Here is a 24,393-nt window from a genome sequence, read left to right on the forward strand (position 1 = left end):
GCAGGTGGGTGCTCTAAAGCCAGCAGGGCAACTTGCTTCTTTCTACGCTCACAGCGCCCCACTTTCCATCTTGAAGTTGTTCTCGAGCTCTTGGTCACTGCAAGTAAATCTCCCTCATGAGAGGTGACCGGGTCACCCGCCCGAGCGCACCCACGCTCGCGGGGATTCCAGCCACTGGAGCGTTCGCAGGAGGGAGATGGCAGGAAGCCTGGGCGCTGGCTCCTCTACCCGCTGCTAGATCAAGTGGCTGCAGCGCAGGTGGCTGGAAGGCGCCCACAGAGAAAAATCGAACGCCATGTTCCGAAAGGTCCATTCCATCTTCCACGAGCGGAAGGCTGCGGCGGAAGAGAGTCTTTACTACGGGGCAGCCAGCCCGGCCGTCAGGCTCCTTCGCAGCAGCTCCGTGTATGTGGTCGGGGATCACGGAGAGAAATTCAGCGAGTCCCTAAAGCAATACAAGAGCGCCAGCAGCATGGACACAAGCCTGTACATCCTGCAGCGGGAGGAGGACCGCGCCTGGATGCATTCGCGCACCCAGGACTGCCTGCAGTATCTGCAGGAGCTGCTGGCCCTGCGGAAGAAATATCTCAGCAGCTTCAACCACCTGAAACCCAGCCGCACCCCCGGCATATCCTCGACTTCCTCCAAATCCTCCAAGGGAGGGAAAAAGGCCGTGATCCAGGCAACCCCCAAAGAAATAAAGGTGAGTGCCTGCAGGCAGAACCATTCCAAGAGTCTCCCAAGCTGTTTGAAAGCTGGACCTAGCCTCTCCTTCTCACCACCCGTTCCCAGCTTGATCTGGCACATTTTGAGTAAAGGCTAACTAGTTCACAGAATCTTTGCACGCTGTCTTCCCAGGCTGGGAAATGAGATGATGATTGAGTGGTATTTGGGTGACAGGGCCTGGCAAAGAATTTCTCAACAAACTGTCATTTTCATTTTTTTTTTATTTATAATTTTTACCTTTTTTTTAATGAGCACATCTAAAATTCCAAGTGGAGGGTGAAATCTTTATAAGAACTATATATTTTCAAATATCCAGCCCCCTGCAAGCCAAACAACTGGAAAGTTTATTTTGTCTATATCTTGGGTGCAGGCATTTTGGGGGCTCAGGGACAGCTTTAGAGGAAACAGGAAGCTTCAAGCCCAGATAGGCACAGCAGGACAGTAATAAAAGAAACAGCTTGATTTTATCTTGGTATTTATACTTATCACAGTACTACCAACCTAATCTTTGAGTGTTCTGGTGAAGAAGGCAGGAAGGAATTCCCTCTGTTTCACAGATGGGTAAACTGAGACTTGGTGATCCTGCCTCTGTAGGTTAGGCCACCTGATTTCAATTATAATCCCCTACAAATTCTGTTACTCATTCTTTTATTTCCCATTTCTCAATTATTATTTTTATAACTGTGGCTTGAGGCTGTTTTATTTCATACTTTCATGAATGGTTTTCTTGATAATTGGATTATTGGGTGTTCAAAGCAGACCCATCTCCCCCACTTATCTCCCCCACTTTCTTGCTGTCTCCCTAGGGTGCCCTGCAGAACTGTGTAAGCTCCATTCCTGTTGAATGATTAATTGGCTTGTGATCAGATGTTTAGGGCTTTGCCTAACTCCATTGGTTTCAACTGACTATACTTTATACAAAGTGGGAGCAGCTAAATAATCCTTTCCAGACTCTAAAAATACTCTGGAATTGGAGACTATACAAAAGGGCCCTAGTGCTTAGTGCCTCTGTGACCAGTCAGCTGTAGATTTGTGGGTCAGTCACTCAGCTTCAGCCCTCCCTGTTGAAGGAGGGGATTGCAGTGGCTTCTGGACTCCCCAACAGCTTGGATCATCTGGGGTTCTAGGTGCTAGTTAGATTTCTTCCAGGTACTACATTTCCCCACAACATGGAGTCCTTCTTGGTAGAACCAGCCTTCCTTCCACCCTCCTCCCTTCCTTGTTCAAATGGGGGCAGGTTAGAAGCAGAACTCTGGCCAGCTCTGCACCCATGAGAATGGCTGCAAAGAGGGGCACGGACATGAAGGAGATGCGTGTTCTTTGGAAAGGTATCCTATCATGATGTCATCAGCAAAGAGTTTGGGCTTTGGATCAACCAGACTGAGGTTTGAATTTTAGCTCTGCTATGCACCAGCTATGTGACTTTGTCAAGTTGAGTGTACCTCTCTGGACTTCTATTTCTGTTGTGAGAAATGGAAATAATAACATACCTTACGAAGAGTAAGCAAAGTTGTGCTAGAGCTAGCACTGGGCACATGCTCAGCACCCAAATGTTTACTGGCTCTGAAAGGTAAGGTGCAGGTGATTGTTAGTGGCCATTAGATGTGCTGCTTCTCCATCTGCAGGGGCTGTTAGTGGCCATTAGATGCGCTGCTTCCCCACCTCTCCTAAAGAAACAGCTGTCTGCGGGGTGTGTATGTGGGACAATGGGCACAGGCGCCAAGGTTAGCAAGGGGGCCCATGGCTGCTGTGTGGGGCGTTGTCAGGCAGGAGACTGGAAGGACTCCTTTCTCCGGAAATGCCATTGCCCTCCTGCATTGGTAGACAATGTCTGCTGTACTTCAAGTTTAGCACAAACACCCATTCCCCATCTCCAACCTTAGCCTAAACATACTTCCTTTCTAGCATCTATTGCATTCTATTGTATGGTTTGTTAAAATCTATCTGCCCCTGGGCTTGTTGAGTTTGGTGGGACTGAAACTGTATCCTTTTCAACTTTCTGTCCCCAGAGCACAGCAGCGAATGCGTACGGATGCTTTCCAAACCTTGAAGTCTGATTTTTGTGCCGTAGATCAGTGGAGAGCTGCATTTAGTATGGGACGTGAGTGGTGTCCCCCATGGTTCCAGGGCGCTAAGGCAGACCCTCACTCTCTCCCTCCAAATACCAGCCCCTGGCCTGGCCACAGAACCCAAATTCCCCCCTCTCTCCCTCCTTAGGGAAAAGATAGTGGCTTTCGAACTACTTTGATGAGAACTACCATAAAGAATATACATTTTAGATATTGGTTCCATTTCCCCAAACCATGCAACCAAAACAAAAGTTTCATGAAACAGACTCATTCCGGTTTCTTGAACACGCTATGACATTCCCAACCCACCCTGTGCCGTTCTTTTATTTATTTGTTTGTTTGATTTAAATGCTGTTGGCGACTGCCAAGTTGATTTCACAAGCTGCTTCTTTTTCTGCCCTGAGTCTACAGCAGCTAACCCTTGAAGCATTGGGGTACCAAATGGTTTGTTAGCCCAGTTCCCTGGAGATGCCAAGAGCCTGGAAGGGCACTTGCGTTGGCCAATGTGGGGTGGGGCGTGAGAACAGGCAGACATGGGGTGAGTCTGGGGGGGCGTGGGAAGCTGCTGTGGGAACTTGCTAAGGGGATCCCCCACCAGGCCCTGTGATATCTACTCCTCCCTCAGAGTGTGTGTGTGGGGTCATTACCAAAATGAATTAATCACATTTGTGTGGGGGGGAGTGGGGGGGTGGGCAACATTGAAAAATCAAAGTATAAAAGAAACCCACACCTGAGATTTTTGTGGTGTTATTGGGCTGGTCTGGGACTCACGGTTTGGATGTACAATGTTACAGCTTCCCAGACATGCACAGTGCACTCGGTAGAAGGACAGGGTATTTGAAACAGGTGCTGCCCTGGAATGGATAAGCTCTGCATCAGTTTGATGGCACCGGTGCTGACCTGGATCCCTTGGTGCCTCCGTCAGAGAAGAGGGGGTGATTCTTCCACACTGGCTTCCCTCCGTCCTTACCATAGCCTGAGCACACTCAAGAGGAAGCAGCATATTTCTCACTGCTGATGGTCCAGCCCCGTTACAAGGAGGAGAAAATCAAGGCTTGGAGACATTAAGCCATTTACACAAGGGACCCGAGGAGGAGGAGAAGGGTGCTGGGAGCCAAACCCAGTCCATGAGGTGCCGCAGCACCCCAAAACTTAGTAGTAGGCAAGACGCAGCGGAGAGTCCCAAAGATGCTGAGAGGAGGTACCCTGAGCCAGTAAACCTGAGCAAGGGAGGGTCATTAACCAAGTATCTGCCGGACCAGAGCAAAGTGCCCCCAAAGGTGGCTGCATAGCTTGGCTTCCGTCCATCCGGGGGAAACCTGGCTGAAAGGAAGTGACCCGAAGGCATGTTTTAAGCTCTCTTCTCTCCACCAATACATTCCGTTAAAATTTCCCTCTATCCTGAAGCCTTCTCATTTCATGGCTACCTCTGATGCCATTAATTTTTAAAAAAAAATTTTTGTAGAAATTAAAATCTGCCGTTTTAACCATTTTACGTGTACAGTTCAGTGGCATTAACTACATTTACTGACCGTAATCATCACTACCACACATTACCAAAACTTTTTCAGCACCCCAAATAGAAACTCTGCACCCATTAAGCAAAAACGCTCCCATTCTCCTCTCCCCCACTCCTGGTAACCTCTAATTACTACTTCTTGTCTCTGAGTTTGCTAATTCTAGATATTTCATATAAGTGGAATCATGCAATATTTGTCTTTTTGTGTTGTGATTCCATGTTTACTCTAGTTCTCCAGAGCATTTAAATATTTAGCTTGTACTTTTTTTTTTTTGCAACTTCCTGAAGCCTCCTATAAAAATAGCTGGTGAAAACAGTATGGACCCAGCCAGACATGAACTTTGTGAGATAGGTGTTGCCTCTTCAAATCGTTTCAGCAAAAAGTACGTGTGACCCTCTCAATTCAATCTACAAAATATCTGAGATGAGCCACAAACCAGAGTAATAAAATAGGAACCGAAATAGGAAAATCAGGAGTGAGAGCATCAACTGCAAATCAAGACCACTCAAAAGAATATGTGGGCTCTATGAGTTAGTGCACTTGCTACAGATGAGCTTTAAATTTGGCTCTGCACTCGCTGGAAGCTGTGGTAGGGAGCTGGACTCGCTTCAAAATTGCGACGAGCTGTGCATTAGAGCATACCCATTGCTGAGGGAAAGCGAGATTTTTTTCCAGCTTTAAATTTCAAAGTTTCTTGCCTGAGACTTGATATGGGGAATCTTGCATGATATGGTTCGAGTGCCCTCAGTAATATTTTAGCAACAATTCGTTCATAGATGTATGACTTATTCATTTATCAACACGCAGCAAGAGTTAGAACATGTCAGGAACAGATTCCTGTTCTGATGGGAGAAAGAGACCATAAACTGATTTCTGGAGGTGATTTCTCAGAGCCTCTGCTATGTCAACCGAGGGCCTGAGAACCATCTTCTGTAGATCCCTTCGATCTCAGGAGAGGTTCAGATGCCCAAATGGGACCTCACCCCCTCCCAACAATGTTGTAGAAATCCTCTGTAGACGTGGTTCCCTCTTGAAGAGAAAAGGGTCTGTGAAAAGCAAAAAGTTATCCCATTGTGTTTCTTGCTTTGTTCCCTTCCATCCCAGGGACCTGAAAAGCAAACTGCTCCTTCTATAGTTTGTTCTCAGGTCACGTTTGGGATGTGACTGTTTTTGACTTCTGCTCGTTTGTCCCCTCACCTTCATGGTAATTTCTCCAAGCTGCAGTTTCCTCTCCTGCTTTACAGGAATCTGGGCTATTTCACCTTCTCCCTTTACACTTCTCATTAACATCTTGTGACTCAGCTTGACATTTTTAAGAACAGCTTTATTGAGTTATAATTTACGTACCATAAAATCCACCTTCTTAAAGTGTACAATCCCTGGTTTTTAGTCTATTTCCCAGAATTTTGTGACCATCACCACTATCTGTCTGAGAAAATTTCTATCACCCCTAGAAGAAGCCTTGGCCCATTTCAGTTTGGCTTTTGATAGGAAGGGAAGGGGGACATTTGGAGATTCTGCTCCAACTCTGATCAGGGGTCCTCACTGCCACATGCTCGTCGGGCCAGGTGAGCAGGTAAACAGCCAGCATCCTGCCACGCGGGAGTGGGTGTCGGCCTGGGCAGACGGCAGAGAAGGGTCTGGGAGGCCGTCTAGAGCCAGGGCTGGCCCTTGGGAGCAGTTTAGGGTTGTCTGCAGTGCACCATGGGACACCGGCTGCATGGTTTAGGCTGGAAATTTTCCGAGGCTGGGGTTATTGGTTGCACTTCATAGCCAGAAGAAACTGCTTTAATTCTCCCGTGGTTTATCTGGCTCCAAGCTGCTTAGATTCCTGGTAGTGCTGCCTGGAAGAACCAGCTGCAAAATGTACCCCTTCCCCCCCCACCCCCCGCACCCACCGACTAAAGAAACCCACCTGCTATGAGAATGGTTTTAAAAGGATTAATTGAACCCTGGAGAATGCCTGCCAAAAGTGATGGACTCCTATTTTAAATAGTTTTATTCTGACAATAGCAAGCTTTTCTGAATTCATTTTCTATTGAAGCCACTCAATCCTGGTTCGTAAAATAAGACCACATCAGTAGCAACTGGACGACTCTTTCTTCTTGATGGCAACAGGGACTGCACCTAAAAATATTCTGAATCATCCATATCTAGGTAACATGTGGACAGGAAGCAGGTTCTGTTTTATAACTGCTGGGAATTATTTTTTTAGATCTGCTGGGAATTTTCTGCAAATACAGATTTTTTTTTTGCAATGATATTAAAATGTAGGTTTTCTAGGAGCATCAGTTACTGGGAGAGAAGGGATCTCTGTCATTTGGCCCATATCTGGTTCACAGAGTCAAAAGGCAGAGAAAATTCAATATAAGCTGCAAAGGATATTCCATTACATCGTTACACGCTCTTCTCAAGATGACAGTATAATAATGATTGATAACAGGGCCCGTGATTCCTGCGGTCCCTCTCAGTCAAGCCACAACATGTATAATTATATTCCCCACTTTATCCTCAAAAGCACATGCTGGTTGCTTAGCCTAGCAATAGCACTTTCTGCTCTCTTTCTCCTCTTTCCCGTCCCCTGTTCACCTCACTGACTCCTTGTGTTGTAGGAACTCAGCACAGAAGTCACTTCCCCAGGAAGCCTTTTCTGACATCCACAATCCAACATGAGGGGTTTCCCACCTCCTGTATTTGATTCTGATCTCAGCTCATGGAACTTGCATACCCCTTGCACTGACGTGGGCTCTCTGAAGGAGGCACTGAATCTTATCCAATTTTGTATCTCTACCATTGGAGCATGGTTTCAGGCACAGAGTAGTTGCTCAATAAATGAACAGCTACAGAACCGTCAACTATAATTTACCAAGAGCTGCTCTAAGATTTGATGGACAAGCTGGAAAAGTTATAGGTCTGTGGTTTTGAGGAGATAGAAGTTTGTCTTTTGTTTTAAAGAGAGGAAAACGTGGTTTGTGTATAGTCATAAGGAGTTGTATCCTAGTAACTAAAAGATCCAGTTTGCAATGAATCAAAGCTCACCATTAAGAAGACACTTTCCGAGGCGAACATTTTTTTTCTCAACAAAAAATTATATTTGCTCCTTCCATGAAATTTGTAAAACACAAAGCAGTGAAAGGAAGAAAATAAAAATAACTTAGAATATTTCATCTAAGTATAACCACTTTATAATGTTTAGGTGGATTTTCTTTTTTTTTTTTTTTTTTTTTATTAATTAAAAAAAGAATTAACAAAACAATTAGAAATCATTCCAATCTACATGTACAATCAGTAATTCTTAATAACATCACATAGTTGCATATTCATCATTTCTTAGTACATTTGCATCGATTTAGAAAAAGAAATAAAAAGACAACAGAATAAGAATTAAAACAATAATAGAAAGAAAAAAAAACAAAAAAAACAAAAACAAAAAACCTATACCTCACATGCAGCTTCATTCAGTGTTTTAACATAATTGCATTACAATTGGGTAGTATTGTGCTGTCCATTTCTGAGTTTTTATATCCAGTCCCGTTGTACAGTCTGTATCCCTTCATCTCCAATTATCCCTTCTCTTTTTTTTTTTTTTAATTAACAGAAAAAAAGAAATTAACCCAACATTTAGAGATCATACCATTCTACACATGCAATCATTAATTCTTAACATCATCACATAGCTGCATGATCATCATTTCTTAGTACATTTGCATTGGTTTAGAAGAACTAGCAACATAACCGAAAAAGATATAGAATGTTAATATAGAGAAAAAAATAAAAGTAATAATAGTAAAATCAAAACAAAACAACACAAAACAAAACAAAAACCTATAGCTCAGATGCAGCTTCATTCAGTGTTTTAACATGATTACTTTACAATTAGGTATTATTGTGCTGTCCATTTTTGAGTTTTTGTATCTAGTCCTGTTGCACAGTCTGTATCCCTTCAGCTTCAATTACCCATTGTCTTACCCTGTTTCTAACTCCTGCTGAACTCTGTTACCAATGACATATTTCAAGTTTATTCTCGAATGTCCGTTCACATCAGTGGGACCATACAGTATTTGTCCTTTAGTTTTTGGCTGGATTCACTCAGCATAATATTCTCTAGGTCCATCCATGTTATTACATGGTTCATAAGTTTATCTTGTCTTAAAGCTGCATAATATTCCATCGTATGTATATACCACAGTTTGTTTAGCCACTCTTCTGTTGATGGAGATTTTGGCTGTTTCCATCTCTTTGCAATTGTAAATAATGCTGCTATAAACATTGGTGTGCAAATGTCCGTTTGTGTCTTTGCCCTTAAGTCCTTTGAGTAGATACCTAGCAATGGTATTGCTGGGTCGTATGGCAATTCTATATTCAGCTTTTTGAGGAACCGCCAAACTGCCTTCCACAGTGGTTGCACCCTTTGACATTCCCACCAACAGTGGATAAGTGTGCCTCTTTCTCCGCATCCTCTCCAGCACTTGTCATTTTCTGTTTTGTTGATAATGGCCATTCTGGTGGGTGTGAGATGATATCTCATTGTGGTTTTGATTTGCATTTCTCTAATGGCCAGGGACATTGAGCATCTCTTCATGTGCCTCTTGGCCATCCGTATTTCCTCTTCTGAGAGGTGTCTGTTCAAGTCTTTTTCCCATTTTGTAATTGGGTTGGCTGTCTTTTTGTTGTTGAGATGAACAATCTCTTTATAAATTCTGGATACTAGACCTTTATCTGATATATCATTTCCAAATATTGTCTCCCATTGTGAAGGCTGTCTTTCTACTTTCTTGATGAAGTTCTTTGATGCACAAAAGTGTTTAATTTTGAGGAGTTCCCATTTATTTATTTCCTTCTTCAGTGCTCTTGCTTTAGGTTTAAGGTCCATAAAACCGCCTCCAGTTGTAAGATCCATAAGATATCTCCCAACATTTTCCTCTAACTGTTTTATGGTCTTAGACCTAATGTTTAGATCTTTGATCCATTTTGAGTTAACTTTTGTATAGGGTGTGAGAGATGGGTCTTCTTTCATTCTTTTGCATATGGATATCCAGTTCTCTAGGCACCATTTATTGAAGAGACTGCTCTGTCCCAGGTGAGTTGGCTTGACTGCCTTATCAAAGATCAAATGTCCATAGATGAGAGGGTCTATATCTGAGCACTCTATTCGATTCCATTGGTCGATATATCTATCTTTATGCCAATACCATGCTGTTTTGACCACTGTGGCTTCATAATATGCCTTAAAGTCAGGCAGCGCGAGACCTCCAGCTTCGTTTTTTTTCCTCAAGATGTTTTTAGCAATTCGGGGCACCCTGCCCTTCCAGATAAATTTGCTTATTGGTTTTTCTATTTCTGAAAAATAAGTTGTTGGGATTTTGATTGGTATTGCATTGAATCTGTAAATCAATTTAGGTAGGATTGACATCTTAACTATATTTAGTCTTCCAATCCATGAACACGGTATGCCCTTCCATCTATTTAGGTCTTCTGTGATTTCTTTGAACAGTTTTTTGTAGTTTTCTTTATATAGGTTTTTTGTCTCTTTAGTTAAATTTATTCCTAGGTATTTTATTCTTTTAGTTGCAATTGTGAATGGGATTCGTTTCTTGATTTCCCCCTCAGCTTGTTCATTACTAGTGTATAGAAATGCTACAGATTTTTGAATGTTGATCTTGTAACCTGCTACTTTGCTGTACTCATTTATTAGCTCTAGTAGTTTTGTTGTGGATTTTTCCGGGTTTTCGACGTATAGTATCATGTCGTCTGCAAACAGTGATAGTTTTACTTCTTCCTTTCCAATTTTGATGCCTTGTATTTCTTTTTCTTGTCTAATTGCTCTGGCTAGAACCTCCAACACAATGTTGAATAATAGTGGTGATAGTGGACATCCTTGTCTTGTTCCTGATCTTAGGGGGAAAGTTTTCAATTTTTCCCCATTGAGGATGATATTAGCTGTGGGTTTTTCATATATTCCCTCTATCATTTTAAGGAAGTTCCCTTGTATTCCTATCTTTTGAAGTGTTTTCAACAGGAAAGGATGTTGAATCTTGTCGAATGCCTTCTCTGCATCAATTGAGATGATCATGTGATTTTTCTGCTTTGATTTGTTGATATGGTGTATTACATTAATTGATTTTCTTATGTTGAACCATCCTTGCATACCTGGGATGAATCCTACTTGGTCATGATGTATAATTCTTTTAATGTGTTGTTGGATACGATTTGCTAGAATTTTATTGAGGATTTTTGCATCTGTATTCATTAGAGAGATTGGTCTGTAGTTTTCTTTTTTTGTAATATCTTTGCCTGGTTTTGGTATGAGGGTGATGTTGGCTTCATAGAATGAATTAGGTAGTTTTCCCTCCACTTCGATTTTTTTGAAGAGTTTGAAGAGAATTGGTACTAATTCTTTCTGGAACGTTTGGTAGAATTCACATGTGAAGCCATCTGGTCCTGGACTTTTCTTTTTAGGAAGCTTTTGAATGACTAATTCAATTTCTTTACTTGTGATTGGTTTGTTGAGGTCATCTATGTCTTCTTGAGTCAAAGTTGGTTGTTCATGTCTTTCCAGGAACCCGTCCATTTCCTCTAAATTGTTGTATTTATTAGCGTAAAGTTGTTCATAGTATCCTGTTATTACCTCCTTTATTTCTGTGAGGTCAGTAGTTATGTCTCCTCTTCCATTTCTGATCTTATTTATTTGCATCCTCTCTCTTCTTCTTTTTGTCAATCTTGCTAAGGGCCCATCAATCTTATTGATTTTCTCATAGAACCAACTTCTGGCCTTATTGATTTTCTCTATTGTTTTCATGTTTTCAATTTCATTTATTTGTGCTCTAATCTTTGTTATTTCTTTCCTTTTGCTTGCTTTGGGGTTAGCTTGCTGTTCTTTCTCCAGTTCTTCCAAATGGATAGTTAATTCCTGAATTTTTGCCTTTTCTTCTTTTCTGATATAGGCATTTAAAGCAATAAATTTCCCTCTTAGCACTGCCTTTGCTGCGTCCCATAAGTTTTGATATGTTGTGTTTTCATTTTCATTCGCCTCGAGGTATTTGCTAATTTCTCTTGCAATTTCTTCTTTGACCCAGTCGTTGTTTAGGAGTGTGTTGTTGAGCCTCCATGTATTTGTGAATTTTCTGGCACTCTGCCTATTATTGATTTCCAACATCATTCCTTTATGGTCCGAGAAAGTGTTGTGTAAGATTTCAATCTTTTTAAATTTGTTAAGACTTGCTTTGTGACCCAGCATATGGTCTATCTTTGAGAATGATCCATGAGCACTTGAGAAAAAGGTGTATCCTGCTGTTGTGGGATGTAATGTCCTATAAATGTCTATTAAGTCTAGTTCATTTATAGTAATATTCAGATTCTCTATTTCTTTGTTGATCCTCTGTCTAGATGTTCTGTCCCTTGATGAGAGTGGTGAGTTGAAGTCTCCAACTATTATGGTATATGAGTCTATTTCCCTTTTCAGTGTTTGCAGTATATTCCTCACGTATTTTGGGGCATTCTGATTCGGTGCGTAAATATTTATGATTGTTATGTCTTCTTGTTTAATTGTTCCTTTTATTAGTATATAGTGTCCTTCTTTGTCTCTTTTAACTGTTTTACATTTGAAGTCTAATTTGTTGGATATTAGTATAGCCACTCCTGCTCTTTTCTGGTTGTTATTTGCATGAAATATCTTTTCCCAACCTTTCACTTTCAACCTATGTTTATCTTTGGGTCTAAGATGTGTTTCCTGTAGACAGCATATAGAAGGATCCTGTTTTTTAATCCATTCTGCCAATCTATGTCTTTTGATTGGGGAATTCAGTCCATTGACATTTAGTGTTATTACTGTTTGGATAATATTTTCCTCTAACATTTTGCCTTTTGTATTATATATATCATATCTGATTTTCCTTCTTTCTACACTCTTTTCCATATCTCTCTCTTCTGTCTTTTTGTATCTGACTCTAGTGCTCCCTTTAGTATTTCTTGCAGAGCTGGTCTCTTGGTCACAAATTCTTTCAGTGACTTTTTGTCTGAGAATGTTTTAATTTCTCCCTCATTTTTGAAGGATAATTTTGCTGGATATAGGAGTCTTGGTTGGCAGTTTTTCTCTTTTAGTATTTTAAATATATCATCCCACTGTCTTCTAGCTTCCATGGTTTCTGCTGAGAAATCTACACAAAGTCTTATTGGGTTTCCCTTGTATGTAATGGATTGTTTTTCTCTTGCTGCTTTCAAGATCTTCTCTTTCTCTTTGACCTCTGACATTCTAACTAGTAAGTGTCTTGGAGAACGCCTATTTGGGTCTAATCTCTTTGGGGTGCGCTGCACTTCTTGGATCTGTAATTTTAGGTCTTTCATAAGAGTTGGGAAATTTTCAGTGAAAATTTCTTCCATTAGTTTTTCTCCTCCTTTTCCCTTCTCTTCTCCTTCTGGGACACCCACAACACGTATATTTGTGCGGTTCATATTGTCCTTGAGTTCCCTGATACCCTGTTCAAATTTTTCCATTCTTTTCCCGATAGTTTCTGTTTCTTTTTGGGATTCAGATGTTCCATCCTCCAAATCACTAATTCTATCTTCTGTCTCTTTAAATCTATCATTGTAGCTATCCATTATTTTTTCTATGTTTGCTACTTTATCCTTCACTTCCATAAGTTCTGCGATTTGTTTTTTCAGTTTTTCTATTTCTTCTTTATGTTCAGCCCATGTCCTCTTCATGTCCTCCCTCAATTTATCGATTTCATTTTTGAAGAGGTTTTCCATTTCTGTTCGTATATTCAGGATTAGTTGTCTCAGCTCTTGTGTCTCATTTGAGCTATTGGTTTGTTCCTTTGACTGGGCCATATTCTCAATCTTTTGAGCGTGGACAGTTATCTTCTGCTGCTGGCGTCTGGGCATTTATTCAGATTTCTCTTGGTGTTGGACCCAGCAAGGTTGTAATATTTTTCTGTGAAATCTCTGGGTTCTGTTTTTCTTATCCTGCCCAGTAGGTGGCGCTCGTGGCACACGTTTGTCTGCGGGTCCCACCAGTAAAAGGTGCTGTGGGACCTTAAACTTTGGAAAACTCTCGCCGTCCTGGGGGTTCGCTGGCCCGGGGTCCGAACGCAGGGAGGGTTGCTGGTCGCCGCAGCCAGGGAAAGAGCCCGTCCGAATTTCCTAGTCGGCCCTGGGCAACAAGCGTGGCGGGAGGGCGCCAGCGGCAGCGGCCCGCCCGAGAGAGTGCACGTTCCCCGGGAGTCACGGGTTTGGAAGGGGCCTCCCCCACCCGTCACCGTTCTCCGCGGCCTGGGGGTTTCCGATCCAATTCTCTCAGTTGGTCCGGGGGCTGCGCGTGGTGTGGGCGCCAGCTGTCTTTGTTTCAGGGGACCGCCTCTCCAATTCTCCCAGCCGGCCCGGGAAGGGGGAAGGGAGTAACTCCGGCCGCTTGCCACCCCGCCCGGTAAGGCCCGCGCGCCTCGGCGATCTCACCCGAGCTGCTTCTCTCAGCCAGCCAGCCGTTCCAGGATGGGGTACGCTGTCTTTTTTATCTCTGTTGTGGCTTTGGGCGCTTTCTGTATCGTTTCTACTCCCCTAGTAGGTGTCCTGGAGAAGAAACTAAGATCCGCGCGTCTTACTAAGCCGCCATCTTCCAGGAAGTCCTAGGTGGATTTTCTTCTAGTAATTTTTCAATTGTGTTTGCATATAAATGTAAGTTCATGTATTTATATTTATATTAGAGTTGCCAGATAAAAAAAGGATGTCCAGTTAAATTTGAATTTCAGATAAACAATAAATAATTTTAGTATGATTATCCCATGTAATATTTGGTACACACTTATACCAAAAATTTATTCATTGTTTATCTGAAATTAATATTTAACTACCATGTGTATTTTTACTTGGTAAATCTAGTAATCCTAATATGTGTGTGTGTATAAATTTACTAAATTGGTTCATACCATATATACTTTTTATATTTTCTTCTTTTCATGTAATATTACATATTGTAGGCTCTTTTCCATTTCATTAACTGTTTTTCTTTGAAATTGCAGGTTTTATTGAGATATATTCAGAAGTATACAATCAATGTCTCATGGTATCATTATATAGTTGTGCAATCATCATCATACTCAATTTTAGACCATTTTATCGCTCCAATAGAAAAAATATCAGACACACAAAAAGAAAGACCAAAACACCCCATATTCCTCCCCCTCCCTTCGTTATTAACCTCTATTAGTGTGATATACCTATTACTATTGATGAAAAAATATTAAAGTATTGCTGTTAATTATAGCCTATAGCTTGCAATAGCAGTTTATCCCTATATACCACTCTATAGTACATTTGTAGTAGTTCATGCAAGAACTTATTTATATTTCTAGTGTTAATCAGTGACACACATGACTCTAAACAACCCCTTTCAACAAAATTCACCTACAATGTGGCACTATTACTTATAATCCCCAAAACGAGCTGCCATCACCTGTACCCATTCCAAAACATTTAAGTTTAATCTCATTAACAATTCTGAACATATTAGATGACCAATCCATCTCCTCTAGCTTTTGTCTATTCTAGGTGCCCTATATTCTACGTTTTAAGACTCTGATTTGCATTCTCTAGTTAGTTCACATTAGTGAAATCATAAAGTATCTGTCCTTTTGTGCCTGGCTTATTTCACTCAGCAGTATGTCCTCAAGGTTCATCCATGCTGTCACATTCTTCAGGACCTCACTCCTTCTTACTGCTGCGTAATATTCCACAGTATGCCACATTTTGTTTATCCTCTCATCTGCTGCTGGACACTTGGATTATTTCCATCTTTTGTCAATTGTGAATGATGCCATTATGAGCATTAGTGTGCAAAAGATGGTCTGTGTCCCTGCTTTCATATCTTCTGGGTATATACCGAGTAGTGTAGTGAAGTTGTCGGGTCATAAGGCAACTCAATGTTTAGTTTTCTGAGGAAACACACCAAACTGTCTTCATAGAAGCTGTTCCGTTTTACATTCCCACCAGCAGTGAATATGTGTCCTGGTTTCTCCACATCCTCTCCGACAATTGTAGCTTCCTGTTTGTTTAACAGAAGCTATTCTAGTAGGTGTGTGATAGTATCTTATTGGGTTTTGATTTGTATTTCCCTAATAATTAATGCAGATTAGATTTCTCATGTGCTTTTTAGCCATTTGTCTTTCTTCTTTGGAAAAATGTCTGTTAATATCTTTTGCCCATTTTATAATAGGGTTGTTTGTCCTTTTACTGTTGTAGGATTTCTTTATAGACACTGGATATCAAACCCTTATCAGATATATGATTATCAAACATTCTCTCCTGTTGAGTTGGCTGCCTCTTTATCCTTTTGATAAAGTCCTTTAAAGGCCAGGAGTGTTAAGTATTGAGGGGTTCCCAGTGATCTATTTTGTTGTTGTTGCTTGTGCTATGGGTATAATGTCTAAGAAGCCACCTCCTATCACTAGGCCTTGAAGATGTTTCCCTATATTTTCTTCTAGGAGTTTTATGGTATTGACTTCTATATTTAGGTCATTGATCCACTTTGAGTTAATTTTTGTATAGGGTGTGAGGTAGGAGCCCTCTTTCATTCCTTTGGATAAGTTCTCCCAGCCCCATTTTATTGAAGAGACTATTCTGTCCCAGTTCACTGGACTTGGGGGCATTATCAAAAATCAATTGACCATAGATCTCAGGGTCTATTTCTGACCTCTCAATCTGATTCCATTCATCAATATGTCTCTTTGTGCCAATACTATGCTGTTTTGACCATGGTGGCTTTATAATAATTTTAAAGTCAGGAAGTGTAAGTCCTTCCACTTAGTTTTTCTTTCTCAAGATATTTCTGGCTATTCAAGTTCCCTTTCCTTCCAAATAAATTTGATAACTAACTTTTCCAAGTCCACAAATTATGTTGTTGGAATTTTTATTGGTATTACGTTGAATATGTAGATGAATTTGGGTAGAATTGACATCTTAGTGACATTTAGCCTTCCTATCCATGAGCACAGAATGTCTTTCCATCTGTTTAGGTCTTCTTTGATTTCATTTAACAATGTTTTGTGGTTTTCTGTGTATAGGTCCTTTACATCCTTGGTTAAGTTTTGTGGTAGTTAGATTCAGGTGTCAACTTGGCCAGGTGAAGGTGCCTCATTCTATTGCTATGGACATGAGCCAATGCATGTGAACGTCACCTGTTGCTGATTACATCTGCAATCGGTTAGGAGGTGTGCTTGCTGCAATGAATGATGTTTGATTTAATTGGCTGGTGCTTAAATGAGAGAGCTCAATGTAGCACAGCCCAAGAGGCTCAGCATACCTCATCTCAGCACTTGCAGCTCAGCCCAGGCCTTCGGAGATGCAGAAAGGAATCACCTCGTGGAAAGTTGTTGGAACCCAGAGGCCTGGAGAGAAGGCTGGCAGAGATCGCCCTGTGCCTTCCCATGTAAGAAAGAACCTCAGTTGACAGCTACCTTTCTTCTGAAGAGCTATATGTTAACTAAATAAATCCCCTTTTATTGAAAGCCAATCAATCTCTGGTCTGCATTCCAGCAGCTAGCAAACTAGAACAAATTTATTCCTAGATAATTGATTTTTTTTAGTTACTATTGTGAATGGAACTTTTTTTCTTAACTGCTTCCTTGGATAGCTCATTACTAGCGTATAGAAACACTATGGATTTTTGCACATTAATTTTATATCCTGCCACTTTGCTGAATTTGTTTATAAGCCCAAGTAGCTTTTCATTGTTTTCTCAGGATTTTCCAAACATAGGATCATATGATCTGCAAATTATGAGAGTTTTACTTCTTCCTTTACAATTTGGATGCTTTTTTTTTTTTTTTTTGCCTAATAGCTCTAGCTAAAACTTCTAGCAAATTGTTGAATAATAGTGGTGATGGGGCATCCTTGTTTCATTCCCAATCTTAGGGGGAAGGCTTTTTCAGTCTCTCAGCATTGAGTACAATGTTGACTGTGGGTTTTTTATACATGCCCTTTAACATGTTGAGGAAGTTTCCTTTAATTTCTACCTTTCCATGTGTTTGGAACAAGAAAGGATGCTGAAAAAAAAAAAAAAGGATGCTGAATTTTCTCAAATGCCTTTTCAGAGTCAATCAAGGTGATCATGTGATTTTTCCCTTTTGATTTGTTAATGTGCTGTGTTACATTAAGTGAATTTCTTGTGCTGAACCAACCTTGCCTACCTGAAATAAACCCCCATTGGTCATGGTGTATAATTCTTTTAATGTGCCATTGGATTCGATTTGCAAGTATTTTGTACAGGATTTTTGCATCTATATTTACCAGGGAGATTGGCTTGTAGTTTTCCTCTCTTGTAGTATCTTTATCAAGTTTTGGCATTAAAATGATGTTACCTTCATAAAATGAGTTAGAGAGTTTGTCCTTTTCTTCATTTTTTTGGGGAGAATATGAGCAGGAATGGTGTTAGTTCTTAATGGAATGTTTGATAAAATTTCCCGATGAAGCCATCTGGCCCTGAGCTTTTCTTTGTAGGGAGATTTTTGATAACTGATTGTCTCTTTATTTGTGACTGGCTTGTTGAGGCCCTCTATTTCTTCTCGAAACAGTATCAATTCATCTAAGTTGCCTCAGTCTGTTGGCATATAAGTTGTTCGTACTCTCCTCTTATGATTTTTAAAAATTTCTTCTGGTTCCTTGATAATGGCTCCCTTTTCATTTCTGTTTTTATCTATTTGTATCTTCTCTCTTTCTGACTTTGTCAGTCTAGCTAAGAGTTTGTCAATCTTGTTGATCTTCTCAAAGAACCAATTTTTGGTTTTATTGATTTCTCTATTGTTTTTTGTTCTCCAACTCCTTTACTCCTCTTTGCTTTTCGTTATTTCTTTTCTTCTACTTCCTTTAGGGTTAGCTTGTTGCTCTTTCTCTAGTTTCCTAAGTTTGTTCAGTTAGGTCTTTCGGTTTTAGCACTTTCTTGCTTTTCAAGGTAGGCATTTAGAGCTATTAATTGCCCTCACAGCACTGCCTTCACTGTATCCCATAGGTTTTTACATGTTGTATTCTTGCCTCATTCATCTCCAGAAATTTGTTGATTTCTCTTGCAATTTCTTCTTTGACCCACTGATTGTTTAAGAATATGTTGTTGTGCAAATACTGGTTCTTTGGTGGTTATTACTTTGCAACTTCATGTCATTAAGATCAGAGTGCTTTAAATAATTTCAATCTTTTTACAATTATTAAGACCTATTTTGTGCCCTAGCATATGATCTATCCTAGAGAGTGTCCCATGAGCACTTGAGAAGAATGAGTATCCTGGTGTTTTGGGGTGCAATGATCTATATATGTCTGTTATGTCTAATTCATTTATCATATTGTTTAGGTTCTCTATTTCTTTACTGATCCTCTGTCTGGTTGTTCTGTCTATTGAAGAGAGTGGTGGTGTTGAAGTTTCCCACTTTTATTATTGTTGCTGAAGTATCTATTGCCCCCTTTAGTTTTGCAGTGTTGGTCTCATGTGCTTTGGAGCACCATTATTGGGTGGATAAACATTTATGATTGCTATTTCTTGTTGGTGAATAACCCCTTTTATTAACATATAATGCCTCTTATGACATTTGTGCATTTAATGACTATTTTGTTCCACTATTAATATAGCTAGTCCAGCTTTCTTTTGGTTACTAACTGCATGGAATATCTTTTCCCATACTCTACTTTCAACCTATTTGTATGTTTGGGTCTAAGATGAGCCTCTTGTAAACAGCGTATAGATGGATTATATTTTTAAATCCATTCTACCAATCTGTTGTCTTTTGATTAGGGAGTTTAATCCATTAACACTCAAAGTTATTACTGTAAAGGCAGTTCTTGATTCAACCATCTTACCCTTTGGTTTTTATTTATCTGATCTATTTTTTCTCTCTCTCTTTTTATCCATTAAGTTATCCTGATTAATACCATTCAATTCTGTACCCTCCTCCAGACCTCTCTTTTCTGTCTTTTGTTTCCAGCTGACATAACTCCCTTTAGTGTTTCTTGCAGGGTAGGTCTCTTGTTAACAAACTTTGCAGGGTAGGTCTCTTGTTAACAAACTATCCCAGTATTTGTTTATCTGTGACTATTTTAAACTCCCCCTCACTTTTGAAGGACAGCTTTGCTGGATAAAGAATTCCTGACTGACAATTTTTCTCCTTGAGAATCTTAAATGCACTATACCATTGCTTTCTCACCTCTGTGGTGTCTGATGAATAGTCAGCACTTAGTATTATGTGGCTTCCCTTGTATGTGGTGAATCACTTTTTTCTTGCTGCTTTCAGTACTCTCTCCTTCTTTCAACATTTGACAGTCTGATTAGTATGGGTCTTGGAGTGGGTCTATTTAGATTTATTCTATTTGGAGTTCATTGAGCTTCTTTGATTTGCATATTTATGTCCTTTATAAGGGTTGGGAAATTTTCCCCAATTATCTCCTCAAATAATCTTCCTAGCCCTATACTCTTTTCTTTCTGGCATACCAGTGATTCTTGTATTTGTGTGTTTCATGTTGTAAATTGGATTCCCTGAGATACGATTCAAATTTTTCCATTTTATTCACTATTTGTTCTTTTGTTCATTCGAATTTGGTTGCTCTGTCCTCTACTGCACATGTTCTTTCTTCCTTCTGCCTTTGTGTGTCTCTGTTATATTTTTAATGATTTACAGTGGCTTTCATTTCCATAAGATCTGCTACTTTTCTATTTATTCTTTCAAGTTCTTCTTTATGCTTTTCTAGTGTTTTCTTGATATCCTTTATCTCTTTAGCCATCTCACTAAAGTTATTTGTTTGAGTGTCTTTGATTAATTGTTCCAAATTCTGTATCTCCTCCAGCTTTTTAATTTGATCACTTGGCTTTTGGACATACATTCTTTCTTCTTCATGCGCTTTGTGAGCTTTTGCTGGTTTCTTGGCATTTGATTATCTTGATAAGGTTATTTTGAAACTTGACTTCCCTTGCTTGTCTAAGACTCTGTAATTGTTTCTGCTTGCATTGAAGGTCCTCTTTGACACTTGGTTTACTAATAATTCCCAGCAAAGCCAAACTGGGGCTTCACACAGGGGAGCAGCCATTTTCAGAAATCTGTTAAAGGCTAGGTAGAAAAGTAGTTTGCCAGACTGCACTTACCCACAGAAGACCCTTTTGGGCCACCTCTTTCCCATAACCCCACCTCTCTCTCACTGCAGCACCCACTGGGTAGAGACCTGACCAGGCAGCAAGCAGACAAGGCTCCAGGTCTCTATGCACATGGGAAGCCATTGGCTCTGTGGGGTGGGGGGTGGGCACTGTGCACCTAGGCCAAGACCCCACTTGTGGGCACAATGAGTCTGGTGATTCCCAGGTTCCTACATAGAAACATTTCAGACTGCAGGACTGAGAGGTTCAACGTCTTCAGCCAGCAGCTGGCCCAGAACTGCCCTGCTTTTTCCTGATCAACAAGACCACCTGAGGGGGAAGGGTGTCTGGTCTTACAATGCAGCTCCCTCCCTCACCCCCTTCTCTCCACTTGTGCATGCAGTGAGTGCTCCATGCTTCCTTGGAGAAGGAACCAGAGTGTCTCTCTCACCAGCCAACTGCCAGGTCAGCACTGCTCTATGTCCTCTTCTCTTCCCAAGGAGAGGGCCCCTCAGTTGTCCCCCAAACCAGGTGCCCATAGCAGACTGTCTCAGGGATGGGGGTAGGCATTTGATAACACAACAAGGCCATATGTGTGAATAAAACAAGTCTATTGGCTCCTGGGTTCCCCATGGGAAGTCAAGGCTGCAGGACTGAGAAGGTTGCCCTCCCCAGCTGGCAGTCAGAGTGGGAGTGTGCTGTTCCTCAGCTGCCCTCTCTGGTTGGTGTGCAGCAGTGGGCCTCAGGGGTGGTCATAACTGAACACACTCACCCCAGATTCCAAGTCATAGTTTCTCCATTTTTCATCCAGGTCTTCCCTATATAATGCAGATGTCCTTCTCTGGTTACCCAGACCCTGGAACTGATGTCCTGGTTGTTTTCTGCCTTTACTCTGGCTGTTTTGTGGTGGAGGAGTGAGCTCTGACTACCCTATTCTGGCATCTTCCTGGAAGCCAACCGTAACTGGTGTGATGGTTTGAAAATGTTATGTACTCCAGAAAAGCCATGTTTCTTTTAATCCTGATCCAATATTGAGGGTAGAAACTTTGATTTGATTGCTTCTATGGAGATAAAATCCACTCATTTGTGGGTGTGGCCTTTTGATAAGATAGAGCTGTGACTGTGCCCATTTAAGTTGTGTCTTGATTAGTTTACTGGAGTCCTTTAAAAGGGAAACATTTTTGAGAAAGTTCAGAGCTGATAGAGCCAACATGAGGCCCATACTTTTGGAGATACAAAAAGTAAATGCCCCTGAGGAGGCTGTTTGAAACCAGAAACCAAAGGCTCCAGCAGACACCAGCCATGTGCCTTCCCACATAACAGAGGTGGTCTGAACCCATCGACCTTTCTTGAGTAAAGGTATCTTTGTCTGTATGCCTTACTTTAGACATTTTTATGACCTTAGAACTATAAATGTGGAACTTAATAAATTCCTTTTATAAAAGCCAACCATTTCTGGTATATTACTTTTTGTCAGCTTCAACAAACCAAAACAGATTTTGGTACCAGAGAAATGGAGTGCTTCTGCAGTTTGCAAATACCAAATATGCTGTAACAGCTTTTTAAATGGATAAGGGAAAGATTCTGGGAGAGTTGGGAAGATATTGATAGAGAAGGCCTAGAATGCTTTGAAGAGACTGTTGGTAGAAATGAAGACTTTCAAGATACGCTTGATGAGGCTTTAGACAGAAATGATGAATGTGTTATAGCAAACTGGAAGGAAGGTGATCTTTGTGGATGGAAGACAGAACTTGAGAGTGATGAACTTGGATACTTAGCTGAAGATATTTCTGAACTAAATGCAGTATTGCTTCTCCTTGCAGCTTAGAGTAGAATGTGACAGGTGAGAGATAAGTTGAGAACTAATTTCTTGGATGAAAAGAAAGCAGAAATTGATGGTCTGGAAAATTCTGGGATTCTAGAGAGGGAGATCTCAGAGAATAGAACCTCATATGAAGATTTAACCAAACGTGGAAGCAGTCAGCCATTATAGGACAAGCAAGTATTAGAGATGGAGCTATCAAGAAAGGATTTGTGGAAAGTCCTTTAGTATGATGGTTATGATCTCTGAGTACTGCATAGAAAACCAACAAGAGTATTGTGGGTTCATACAAATGGGACCACTGCCAGTCTGAACTAAAAGGGCCAGAAGAGGGACAAATTGAAGGAAAAATGATTTCAGAAGCAGAACTATGAAAGCTAAGATCTGGAGTCAGGAAATCTCAGGCTTGGTCACTGGACCCATCCACACATGTGGAGAGGGTGAGTTTGCCCTGGAAGCAGACAGCAGGCCTTCCACTTTGTTGTTCAGGAATAGTTTTGGTGCCCCAGGCCTTAGAGAGGGTGAATCACATAAATGGGATTGAAGGGAGCCTGGTGATCATCCCATTCTTCTGAGGGAGTTGAACATGTGCCCTAGAAATTGTGGAGAGCTTGGGTGCTGCCCCAATGTTTGGAGAGTGTGGGGCCAAGAATAAGGTGGTTCTCCCAATGATCCCCAGTGTTGCAACCTTCACCCCAGTGTTTTCAGAGAGCAGGGCTGCTGCCTAAGCCTTTAGAAAGGGTGGGACTGCCACTTTCTAAATCCCTGAGGATAAATGACTCTCAGCTTTGAAATCTGATGAAGTTTGCCCTGCAGATTTTTGGAACTGTTTTGGCCTTGTGGCCCCTGCTCTCATTTTGATTTCTCCCTATGACAATGGGAACATGTATCTTATGACTGTCTGTCCTTTGTATATTGGCAGCAGATAACTTATTTTGGGTTTTACAGAACCACAGCCAGAAGAGAATTTTGCCTTAGGACAGATCATGCCTGTAACTGACTTTGATAAGATTTTGTACTGTTTCTGACTTTGTGTTGTATTTATATTGTTACTGAATGGTTTAAGGCTTTGTGACATTGTGATGGAATGAAGGCATTTTGTATATAGAAAGAACATGTCTTTTGGGGGTTCAGAGGGTAGAATGTGCTGGTTTGAAAATGTTATGTACCCCCAAAAAGCCATGTTCTCTTAATCCTCCTTATGAGGCTGGAGCCCTTTGGTTGGATTGTTTCCATGGAAATATAAGTCACTCAATTGTGGTGTGACCTTTTGATTAGATGGAGCTGCGATTGTGCCCATTTAAAGTGTGTCTTGATTAGAGTACTGGAGTCCTATAAAAGGGGAAACATTTTGGAGAGAGTTCAGAGTCAACAGAGCTGAAGAGTCTCAAACATTTGGAGATGCAGAAATTAAATGCCCAGGAGAAGCTGTTTGAAACTAGAAGCCAAAGACTCCAGCAGATGCCAGCCACATGCCTTCCCAGTTGAGATGTTCTGGACCCATCAACCATTCTTGAGCCAAGTTATCTTTATCTGGATGCCTTACTTTGGACATTTTTATGGCCTTAGAACTGTAAATTTGCAACTTATTAAATTTCCTTTATTAAAGCCAATCCATACCTTCCATGCAGGAGAACCAGGTTTGAGTCCCAGACCATGCACCCCTTGTTCCCCCCCAAAAAGGTCAATCCATTTCTGGTATATTGCATTCTGGCAACTTTAACAAACCTGAACAACTGATCTTTGAAAACAAAAGTTTTAATGGCAAAAAAAGTTACTACTTGCCTTCTTTGAACAATTGTTAAAATTGTGAATAAGATCCTTATACCTATATCTTGCATAAATACATATTACTCTATGTCTGAAAGGTATTTTTAGCAGAGATTACTAGATGTGTGATTATTGGGTCAATGGTGCAATGTCATTAATTTTAAAGATTCTTCTACATTTTGCTTTCCAGAAGTATCTTATCATCTTACACTTTTCATCAGCAGTGGATCAGATGCCCTTCTTACTTCATTTTTGATGGAACAAAATATTGCCATTAATTTTAAAGTTTAACACTTTAAAAGACAATTGCTTTGTTTTATGGTACTTTGATTATTGCTTGAGCAAAGAATAGCTCTTTTTTCATACTACTGTGTACTTTTTTAA

At 40.7% G+C, this 24,393-nt stretch overlaps 1 protein-coding gene across 1 annotated transcript in view; it reads left to right on the forward strand.

Moving 5' to 3' along the window:
* Positions 1 to 295: 295 nt before the first annotated feature.
* Positions 296 to 24,393, forward strand: part of C4H13orf42 (chromosome 4 C13orf42 homolog) — a 30,762-nt gene continuing 6,664 nt past the window's right edge. Inside the window, exon 1 of the mRNA XM_077155823.1 lies at positions 296 to 703. Within this exon, the coding sequence (XP_077011938.1) occupies positions 296 to 703 (408 nt within the window). The remainder of the gene's footprint in view (positions 704 to 24,393) is intronic.

This window comes from Tamandua tetradactyla, chromosome 4 (genome assembly GCF_023851605.1).
Source record: "Tamandua tetradactyla isolate mTamTet1 chromosome 4, mTamTet1.pri, whole genome shotgun sequence".
In the NCBI taxonomy this organism is placed as follows: Eukaryota; Metazoa; Chordata; class Mammalia; order Pilosa; family Myrmecophagidae; genus Tamandua; species Tamandua tetradactyla.